Source organism: Aspergillus campestris (assembly GCF_002847485.1).
Source record: "Aspergillus campestris IBT 28561 chromosome Unknown P168scaffold_4, whole genome shotgun sequence".
Lineage (NCBI taxonomy): Eukaryota > Fungi > Ascomycota > Eurotiomycetes > Eurotiales > Aspergillaceae > Aspergillus > Aspergillus campestris.
The window spans coordinates 675,765-686,348 of record NW_020194339.1 but is presented as its reverse complement, the minus strand read 5'-3'; the positions used below and the strand labels follow the sequence as shown (position 1 = coordinate 686,348).

At 50.2% G+C, this 10,584-nt stretch overlaps 5 protein-coding genes across 5 annotated transcripts; 2 read left to right on the top strand and 3 right to left on the bottom strand.

Moving 5' to 3' along the window:
- Positions 1-17: 17 nt before the first annotated feature.
- P168DRAFT_266152 (pseudouridine synthase family protein) lies at positions 18-1,663 on the bottom strand. The gene has a single exon (XM_024834950.1). It carries the CDS (start codon positions 1,589-1,591, stop codon positions 74-76), a length of 1,518 nt encoding a protein of 505 aa, XP_024694152.1. The 5' UTR covers positions 1,592-1,663; the 3' UTR covers positions 18-73.
- Positions 1,664-2,202: 539 nt separating this feature from the next.
- P168DRAFT_250305 (acyl-CoA thioesterase) lies at positions 2,203-2,852 on the top strand (the record flags this gene model as incomplete). Its single annotated transcript, XM_024834209.1, has 2 exons — positions 2,203-2,359; positions 2,455-2,852. Coding segments are annotated over exons 1-2 (477 nt in total), but the record flags the coding sequence as incomplete, so codon positions are not given.
- Positions 2,853-3,383: 531 nt separating this feature from the next.
- Positions 3,384-3,878, bottom strand: P168DRAFT_232881 (uncharacterized protein; the record flags this gene model as incomplete). Its single annotated transcript, XM_024833344.1, has 1 exon — positions 3,384-3,878. One exon carries the CDS (start codon positions 3,876-3,878, stop codon positions 3,384-3,386), a length of 495 nt encoding a protein of 164 aa, XP_024694150.1.
- Positions 3,879-6,524: 2,646 nt separating this feature from the next.
- P168DRAFT_295985 (putative thiol methyltransferase) lies at positions 6,525-8,125 on the bottom strand (the record flags this gene model as incomplete). Its single annotated transcript, XM_024838085.1, has 3 exons — positions 6,525-6,833; positions 6,889-7,324; positions 8,034-8,125. The coding sequence occupies 3 exons, from the start codon at positions 8,123-8,125 to the stop codon at positions 6,525-6,527; spliced, it is 837 nt and encodes a 278-aa protein (XP_024694149.1).
- Positions 8,126-9,639: 1,514 nt separating this feature from the next.
- P168DRAFT_289011 (uncharacterized protein) lies at positions 9,640-10,435 on the top strand. The gene has a single exon (XM_024836909.1). It carries the CDS (start codon positions 10,073-10,075, stop codon positions 10,409-10,411), a length of 339 nt encoding a protein of 112 aa, XP_024694148.1. The 5' UTR covers positions 9,640-10,072; the 3' UTR covers positions 10,412-10,435.
- Positions 10,436-10,584: the final 149 nt, after the last annotated feature.

Here is a 10,584-nt window from a genome sequence, read left to right as displayed (position 1 = left end):
TCATATACTTTGCAGTCCCAAAAGCAAGAGGAAAAAACAAACAAAAAGAAGAGAGAAAAGAAAGAGAGAAAAACTAGGAAGCTTCCGTCTGACGTCCCCCACTAGACACATCCACCATCCCAACACCCCTCACCAAAACCGGCACATTCTTATTATCTTCCTCGCGCATGCCCTCCGGGACCTCCCCATGGCCAATAACGACCTCCTCCTCTTCAGGCACAGGCACCCAGTCAGGCGTCTCGCGCGGCCCGTCCAACCCTGCAGGCGGCATAGCCCAGCCCGGCATCAAGCTGCGGTATTTCCAGTTCCCGTGCTGCGAGTCCGCGTAGGCGACAGCGTGGAGGAAGATGCCGAGCTCGTGGGGGCCGGGATCAGTGTAGAGCTCTGTGCCGCAGACGTCGCAGGATTCGCCGGAGAGGCGCTCGCCCTTGCGCTTGTGGTATGCGACGACGGCGGCCTCGTGCTCGCGCGACATGATCTCTTCGATGGTGGAGGTGTTGGTGCCTGGTGGGACGACCGGGGTGGTGGTCAGGTGTGTGCGGTAGGAGACGGTGTCTGCGACTTCGGTTTTGCCCATGGCGGAGAGTTTGTCGACGAGCTCGTCGTCGCGGTCGCCGGTGGCGTCGGCTTTGCCGAGGTCGGGTCCGAACACGCGTCTGTTGGAGTAGATCGGGTCGTTGCTGATTGGGTGGCCGAGGAACTGGAGGTGGACGCGGATTTGGTGCGTGCGTCCTGTGAGCGGGAGGCAGTGGATGATGCTGTAGCCTTCGTCTTCGTTGGCGTAGGCGGGCGGGGGTGTGGCGGGGCGCGCGGGGTCGTTCTCGTTCTCGTCCTCGTTCTCCGGGTTGTGGTGTTGGGACGGAGGGGGGTAGTAGGCGATGCGGCGGAACTTGGTGGTGGCTTCTTTGCCGGTGGCGCGCACGCGGTTGAGACCCAACTTGGGGCTGACGGACATGATGGGCTGGTCGCAGACGACGACGCCGTCGGGGAACTTGCCCTTGACGCGGGCGATGTACTCCTTCTGGACGGTGCGCTGGCGCAGACGGCCGGCGACCATCTCAGCGCCCTTCTGGTGCTTCGCGATGAACATGACGCCCGAGGTCAGACGGTCGAGGCGGTTGCAGGGGCGCGGGGTCCACTCGTAGGTGCTCTGGGAGCGCAGGATCTCGATGATGGAGTTGTAGTGGTAGCGGCCGGCGGCGTGGACGGGCACGCCGGCGGGCTTGTCGATGACGAGGATGTCGTCGTCCTCGTGGATGATGCCGATGGCCTGGCCGGTGACGGGGGGCTCATGGCGGTGGAGGGTGTGGGAGATGACCTGGCCGTTCTTGACGACGGTGTGCGGGCCGGCCGTCTGCCCGCTGACGGACACTTTGCCGTCCTCGAGGGCCTGTCGGTAATAGTCTTGGGGGCGATCGCGGAACTCGGAGGTGAAGATGTCGACCAACTCGCGGCCGCGCCACCGTTCCTTGCAGTAGGTATTGTAGGTGTAGTGGTAGGGAGTGACGCGACGGAAGCCTCCTTCGAGGTAGTATGGAGCGGGCCACGGGTCGGAGGGGAGGATGGCGGGGGTTTGAGATTCGGTCGCCATATTCTAGGAGATAGAGGGGACCAGGATATATAAAGGGAGAGAGATCAAGAGATAGGATGGGGAGGAAGTTCCTGGTTCCTGGTGGGAGAAAAAAGGAAGAAAAGAAGAAAAAGAATTGCGGGGAAAAAAATTAAAGAAAAAAAAATGGAAAGCCGGCGGAGTCTGGGCCTGAGGCGACTATTTCACCCACTTCAATGAACAACTCAACTTTGGTATTCAACTTATTTTATGTCTAATTCTCGAAGTCTTGAAAATATACAATGTACTTTGAGTACATCTACTTATTGTAAAGTAACATTCAATCAGATATATCAACCCATGGTCAACTCGTGCTATCAGAACCCGTACCGAGTATCTATATATATACAGTTACATGTTCGTCACAGTCAATGCAAACCACTCTACAAAACATAACTAAACTAATTTAACTCCATATAAGAGTAATAACTATATTCTAAAATCATATGAATATACAAATCAATTAAAGAGAGAAATGCCAATGGAGATCCCTACCGAAAGGAGCCACGAAGCGGCATTTGTAACCTCGGTCTATCCCCGCAGGAAGAAACGGATTCATATTTATTCTCCTCATCTTCAACTCTTACAAGTAACAACAATAACAGCCACTATCATAAAATAGCAACAAATCAAAGAAGAAAGAGAGAAGAGAAGAGAAGAGAAGAAGAAAATGGCCCCTCCAGAAATCGAAGTTAAAAAGCGTCGCACCCGCAGCGACTACGTCTTTCACCAAGTCTACCGAACCCGATGGTATTCCTCCATATCCATACCCTCCTTTACCACTATCTCTACATTATTCAACAATTATGCAACTACAAATACAATGAAGTGCTAATCCATGAAAGGCTCGACAACGACATGTACGCCCACCTCAACAACACAATCTACGCCCAACTCTTCGACTCCATCATCAACACCTACCTGATCGATAACTGCGGCATGGATCCGTTCTCCTCTTCATCCTCCTCTCCCCCATCATCTTCCCCCTCTTCCACCGGTGATAAACTCTCCCAAGTAGCAATCATGGTCAACTCCTACTGCGACTACTTCGCCTCGGTGTCCTTCCCGGACGTGCTGGAGCTCGGTCTGCGCGTTAACAAGCTGGGCTCGTCGTCGGTGACGTACGAGGTAGGCGTGTTTAAGGAGGGTGATGCCGCTGTGAAGGTTGTGGGGGGGTATACGCATGTTTTCTGTGCGAGGGATACGATGAGACCTACTGGGACGGGGATGGAGGAGAGGGCGAGGGTGGAGTTAGGGAAGTTGGTGGTGGGGGGTGGGGGGGCGAAGTTGTGATTTTTATTGACTTTTTACTTTTTACTTTTTAGTTCTTGTTGTTGGTTGTGTTGGTTGTTGATAATTGGGATAATTGGTGATTGGTTGGTGATAATTGATTGATGTATGACTGGTTGTTGGATGGGATGGTACTGTGTGCTGTACTCTATAAGATATAGACATGTCTGTTGTCAATCGGTCTGAGCGGAGATAAGGCTTGTGTGATATGCCATACTACTGCACAGCTAGAATGATGTGATGTATCGACTGATCTAAGACCATAGTCCATATTATAGATAGTATTAAGTATGATATCTCTAGCCAATGGCACCGGTTGTAAGAAAAGAAAGAATAAAAATCCCAATTCGCTAGACCATAACACAACCCCATGTAGAACAACCCCATGTAGAACAGCAAGAAAAGAAATCGCTATTTTATACCCGCACCCAAATCATCTATCAGTCGTAAAACAAAACCCGCTAATAGCCAATACATAATAAAATCAACCCATCTTGCCCGCCACGAGGCTCACCCGAGACACATTCGAGCTTTCGGGAAACAAGACCGGACGCACGGTATCGGTCTCCACATCCAGGTACCACTTCTGGTACGGGCCCGGAATGAAGCGACGCTGGGAATCCCAGGCAGCGACCCAGGTGAAGCCGTCGTCGAGACGGAAGAACATCAGCCTCTCGGAGGCGGCGCCCTCGTGGGTGGTAACGGTGAACCAGCGGCAGCGGTCCTCCATGTCGTGTTCGAAGATGAAGCGGTGGAGGATGCGGCAGTAGACGAGGGGGACGGGGACCTTCTCGTCGTGGTCGCGATCGTCGCGGGAGGTGAGGTGCCATCCGAGTCCCGGGATGTACTTGTACATGCCGGGGACGGGCGATTCCCAGTGTTCTTCGCGGTGGAGGGAGCCATTGATGCGCTCGCCACGGTTGAACCAGTAGGAGGGGCAGAAGGTCGCGCGCAGGCAGAGGAAGAGGTTGGGAGCCATTTTTGACTTTTTGGAGGGAGAAATATTTCTTGTTGGATGGTTTCTTTGATTGGGGGTTCGACCAAGAGAAAGACGTCACGGAGTCAATTGAGGAGGTGAGAACTGGTCGTCAGGACTAGTTCAAGCCTTGCGATCACGGATGGCAGACCGAGGGGGGTGGAGGTTATAAGTCGACGTCCATGATGAACGATTGATCCAACACGAATGTAAGGAGGGAGATAAGTACACCGGGGTGTACTGATGTGTTGGAATAGATTCCAACAGCACCTGGGACGGTCGACTGGTGAACAATAGAGAATGCGGTGAGTAGGAGGGATTCGAGACGGAATGAGGACAGGGGAATGAGACAGGGGACAAGAGCCAGCTTTATCAGAACATGGTGGCAAGGAAGGATGTGAATGGATGGAGTAAGAAGGAGGAGGGTAGCTAGCAGCGAGGTAGGAATGACGAAAATCGCCCGCCAAGATGATCGATGGTGTGCCTTGAGCAGCCGAGAGTGGAGTGGAGATGGTCAAGGGTTGAACTACGACTCAACCGTACACCGTATTGCTAAAATCAAAGTATACTAGACCCTGAACGAGAGGGAAAAAACTCTGGCTGACCCACTGGAGGATCCACTCCAGCCGAGATTTTCTTGCTTTTCCATACAATCAGAGTTTCATTCTTGGTTTGTCATGTCTTTAGAGAGGAATGATCTTCTGATCCATATTATCAAGTATCAATATTACTATGATGGGTGACTTGGAAGGAACAACCCAGGATGGAGAATCATATAATCATATTTATCATTTGTATTCTAGGTAATAATGGAAGTATTAAAAACAGATATCAAAATATCAACATATAAAATATATAATTATAGAATAGAAAATATATAAAAAAAAAAGAAAAAAAGATCGCCGTTTGCGGTCTCGACCGTCTGCAGCCAAGCAAGGCTGGATTGTTTGTATTATTATTATTTATTTTATTTTATCTTACACTTTTCTTTCTTCTATTTTTATTTTATTTACTTCTATTTCTTTATACCAGTATTCCTGATCAGGAACAAGTCAGATCCCAACCCAATCCATACCATCATGGATCATCCAGACCCTCTTGAAGTCACACTGGAGTTTGAACTACTGCATCAAGACCAAGAGGGAATGGAGCCTGAGCCTGAGCCAGATCCACTCCTACTTCTCCCGTCCACCCTTCAAACAGTAGGCAAATAATTCATAACCCATAGTTAACTAACTATTCAAAAACAATGACCAAACCAAGCCAATAATTATCTAATATTAGTAATACCAGGTAAAAATTGGTCAATACAACGCCTCCACTGAGTCACTGACACCTCTCATGCAAACCCACCCTCGCCGCTCCTAACCTCCTACTACTACAACCCCTCATACCCGCCTATGACTCCCCCCGGCTTCCGATCCCCGATTCCCCCCGTCAATCAACACTAAAGATCCAGTCCGCTGTTTGATCGTCAATAGCTGGCGCGCTTCCTTTGCGTCCGTCTTGCCCCTCCTCCTCCTCGGTACGGGCCTGTGCTGACGTCGCCTCCCACGCGATCGTAATCCACCGCTGCTGTTGTCGTGCTCGGAGAGCTACTGAGCTAGAAGATGTTTTTGCGGATCGTTTCTTGGAAGGGATAGGGTCTTACTAGAGGGTCTTACTGGGTAGGGGTCGATTGCGTCAGTGGGATAAGAGGAAGAGAGTACTCCGTAGTCAATAAACGTAATGCACCGCTGGTCAGATCGTATACCGCTCCAGCGACCAAGCTGGAATGGTCATGCCTAGATGGCTAGACCTTTGAAAAGCCCGTCTATGGCTTGGCTGACTGGCCAGGTGATGTGGGAAAAAAAAAAAAACCAAAGAAAAAGAGAAGTCAAGGCTAACACAGCTCGGCCCGACACACATATCGGAATGATACGTTAGTTCACCACAGGCTCAGCCCCACCGGCGCGGCGTCATTCTGGCCCTTTCCCCTCTTAGGGCTGGCTGGCTGGCGTCGGCGTCGCCGTGCCCGAAGGAAGGGAAGAGAAGCAGGGACTGAAGCTAGAAGTGTAGTTGCATGTTCCATGTTCTATTTTTTGATTAACTGTTACTTCGCTAGTCAGTTGGTAAGATAAATCCGCGGAGACTGCTACCGATTTGGAGTGAGGACTTAGCCGACTTACTGTAAAAGACTGGATTTTGCTCATGCCACCACTGATAGTCTGAGCGGCCAGCTGGCCGCGTAGAGGATGAGACCGTAAATCATGTTACATGCTGATGGTGGAAATCATGATCACGTTGCTTGTATGTTTGATTCTATTAGCCGATGCAGGTGCAAGCTGTTGGAATTGGTAGGCGAGACTAGTGAGGGGCAGAGCATACTTGACAGGGGTAGAGATAGCTCTGTAATATTTTGATACGGTAGATGCAGGCGCAATCTGCCATTGAGTTGAGACTATGCTATATACAGAGTATTTTCTGATGTGTTCTTTCTTATCCAAACAGAAGTGAAGTCAACCACGTGGAGGGATGCCAGTTGACGTGTCACCTAGCACATGTCTTGGTGATCGACATGCTTTGTTAAACCTTGATCCCCTGTCTTCTTTATCTAAACCACACCAATTCAACCTCCCTGGTGCGCCCAATCTATGCCAACAATACTACCTAGATGATCTTCCACACACTCACCCAGTCAGACCCCTGACCCATCCCATGAGTCCGCTCAGGCTGCCAATGCGCAATTCTCCGGAAATACCGTCGCGACTCGCCTGACTGCGCTCCCTCCTCAGCAGGAGGTTCCAAGACAGAGGTGTACACCTCCGGTGCCACTCCAAAAGGCGGGCCCCCGCTGGCGGGGGGCTTGTTCGTCGGAAACTCCAAGCAGACAAGACAGCTGTCCGGCTGAGACGAGATCAGCTGGGAGTAGCGGAGTGACCACGAAGCGCGCATGGATGGGTTCAGCGCGCAGAAAAACTATTGCAGCATCAAATCAGTCACTGCTTTTTGAACTAAATCAGTCAACACCCACCGTGTGATCATAGAAAAGCTCAAACCCATGCTCCCCCTCAACCACCTCCTTAAGCCAATCATCCTTGAAGAAATCCCCCTCAACAAACCTCACCCGCCCAGCACCAACGCTTTCATCCCGCACAGGATACTTCTCACCGTTCTCCCGCGCATACTGATGACAAACGCGCACCGCCTCAGCCGAGACCTCCAGGCCCACAGCATCGTACCCAAAACTAGCCAGAAGCAGGACGTCGTACCCTGTACCACAACCCGGCACGAGGGCCCTCTTGCGGCGCTGGCGACCCAGCACGGGGTCATGCACGAAGACCGATTCCCCGAGGAGGTCCTTGCGCGTCTGCAGCGTGTCTTCTAGCGCGGGATGCGGCTGTCCCTGATCCCAGGGGATGAACCCCTCGTTCCAGAGCGCGGCCCATCGGTCGTTGGTTGATGCGCCGCTTTCGCTGTCGGTGAAGTGCTGGCGCAGCTTCTGTTTGATTTCCTCGGGGGGACCTTGGCTTGAGTATTTTGTTGACATGGTGCCTGTGTATTGGAAAGTTGACGCCGAGGGATATGCTGGGGGGATGTGTGTTTGGGAAGACGGCTAATTCTGGGGATTTTTAGGAATTAGGTAATAGACTAGCTGCAATTATGGGGTCGACTCGATATGCCGAGTCCGAACAAGCCAAATCTTATGATTTTGTGTTAGACGGGGTAGATTATCTGAGACGTGCTCAACCTCAACGTTTGACAGATTGCTTAAACTACTCCTACAAGGGGATAAAAGATACAAGGGAAAGAAAACACAAACAAATAGGAAGAAACATACAAATGAATAACCCCAACTTACGAGATATGATGATTATGACATCATTAGTAATGAATTGGTGGATGCAACGGGTCTGGACGAATCTCCTGACATAACACCAGACGGTTCAGTCCCCACATTGCCAGGAAGCCAACTGATACCGCTTCTTCACGAATTGAGTTTACACCTTCCTCGGTATTACCAGCGGTTTCTGGACCCACCTGTGAGATATCGTGGAGAGCGTTTACTGTCAGACGTCTGCCAACTTTGCCACGCGAGATTTCGTAGTGCAAGTATAGGCAAGAGACTGATAAAAATAGTGCAACTATTGATCATATCTGGATAACCCCCCCCCCCACACCCCATTGAATTCATCCTGGGACTCTATTGGCTCGTCTCCATAACGACTGATGGCTTCACTTCGCGGATCCAGGATCTGTAGGCTGGACATTGGTACATAAAGAGCATGAACCAGTACAGATCAGATGGTGTAACTTCTGCAGGGCATCCCGTTCGGGTCTTAGAGGAATATGAAAGTATTTCACGGAAACACAAGGGCTATGTAACGGCTCCGAGGGCGTATCCAACCGATCAAGAAGCTCAGCCGGAATAGTAGCAGTGTACACGGATAGAAAATCAATTTCTCCAGTGGGAGTGGTGAGAACAGTGACCTTTTTACCCTTAGATTAACAAGACTTTCTATTCATGGCGCGCATCTGGACGTACCTGGGTAGACTCAGCCACACCCTGAACGACCCGAGCATTGTTATTTGATTTGGTCGAACATGACTTTGCTACCACTGGCCGATGACGCTGCGCTTGGGCCAGGGCAATCAGGATCGTGATGATATAAGGGTCTTCGGCGGAATTCTGGGGCGTCAAGAAGCGCAGTTTTCTATCATGGATCTTCGAAACCAGCCGGTCACGCTTCTCACGATCTGGCGTACTGCCGACTTGTTTCTTTCGAAGGAAATAGAGTGTATCAAATGCGATATGAGCAAGACTTGGAGTGGAGGAGGGGCGTGAGAAAACTCCATTGACTCGGACATTGGTAACCTTCTGGTGTCCATAGTAGAATGGCAGGCGGTTGAGCCTGATAGTAAATTAGCCTTCCATAGTTTAGTTGTCAGGTAGGATTGGTCTGACTCTAGAGAATGGTAACCATAGAGGTTGAGGATTCTCCCCACGAAGAATCTCTTATTTTCCATGTGATCTGCTGTGCGTAGATATGCGATATCTTGCATAGGATTGCTACGTTTTTTCCAGGTACCCATTACCGATCTTGATGGTGGGTCTCCCTTCTCCGAAGATACCTCTTCTTCAACAAAGGCGCAGTTCAGAAGCTTTAATTGTCTCCAAGTCCAGCAGATGGGACGGACATAAAGCCGTTCTCGATTGTTCTCACGGAGGATGGCTTGGATTGAGAGAATTGGGGGATCCATGGTGTCACGGCAGTCGCTGCGCTGAAAACTTTTCAGCGTTATCAATGGGGGAGAATGGGGAAATAGCCAAGAAAAATGATGATATTGATGATTTGAAACTATGAAAAAAGTTGCAAAAGTTGTAAGATTGGAGGAAATGTCAAAATACATATGACTAGTGTGGGAAACGCTGCAAGCCAGCTGGCCGATTGCAATCACTTATTATTAACAGCTTTTTGCTTGGATGAGTGCAAGTCCTGCAATTCATCGAGAGAATACAGTGTGTGGGAAACAAGGGGCAGTAGGCAGCAGCAGCAGCAGTAGTATGGAGGCGTGGCCTAAAGTCCTTCAACGAGCTAACTGTTTTGACAGTACATATGGGTATGAAAATATCCTACATTAGGCTGGAATTCCGCCTTTCAAATGATATTAGCACTTCAGCTGTATGCATAAAATAGTATATTGAATATCTGTGTAGAATTTCCGGCGGTATAAGCATGTGAATACTTCCAATCTAGAAGGCGAATTCCAACTATAAGAATGACTAGCTACTAATAACCGGTCTATAGTAGTTCTCGAACATGTAAACTATGCACTATGAACTTCGTACTCTATACTGCCAATGAGTTTGACCTGTTGTAGGACTTTTCAGCACACTCCCATCGTAGTAGCATTCATGAACGTCCTGGCGGGAAACGATCGCTGCTAATGCGCACGGGAATGAAGTCTTGTCCACCACTCTCTACGAAGCTGGACACACTGATCTCCTGTAAAAAACGGTCTGCGATGTCCCCTGCGACAGCACGGTACTCCGGCTTCTCGAAGCTGGCGACGCGGTTATCAAATGTGGCGGCAAAGTCGGCGTAGATCTCTCTCCTGACCTGTCGCAGTTCGTCAGCTTCAGCGACGCTGTCCTCGACGGCCTCGCTGATCGGGTGCTGTGTCGGCGTGTTGCCATCTGTCGCGAGTGGAGAGGGATGACCGTGTGGTTCCCCTGTTTTGGCTTTCTTTTTGGCTCCATTTTTGGCTCCATTTCTGGCTCCATTTCTGGCTCCATTTCTGGCTCCATTTCTGGCTCCATTTCTGGCTCTATTTTTGGCTTTCTTATTAGTAGTATGCAGCTTATTAGAGGATTCTGGGTCCTGAGGCTGAGTGTGATTGGCTTCGTGACCGTCCACAGGAATCGGACGGGGTGGAGACCTCCATCCCTGGCCAGCAGGGGGAAGGAGGAATGGATAATTGTTATTCGGATGTTTATGAAACTCTTCAAGGACGGTTCGATGCCCAGAACGACCCTCTTGCAAGGGTACCCCTAGGTCAAAGATAATTGTAAAGGTAGCAGAAAGAGATAGATGGAGAGAAAGATATTGACCATCAGGAAGAAACGCGTAAGAACTTTGCCTGCCTCAGGATGTTCTGCCACCGCCCTGCATCTGGGGTGCCCGAATATAACCTCCCGGCTTCCTACACACAAAGATATGGATCATCA

Coding starts and splice junctions, on each gene's coding strand:
- P168DRAFT_266152 (XM_024834950.1), bottom strand. CDS start 1,591: ATGGCGACCGAATCTCAAACCCCCGCCATCCTCCCCTCCGACCCGTGG.
- P168DRAFT_289011 (XM_024836909.1), top strand. CDS start 10,073: ATGACCGTGTGGTTCCCCTGTTTTGGCTTTCTTTTTGGCTCCATTTTT.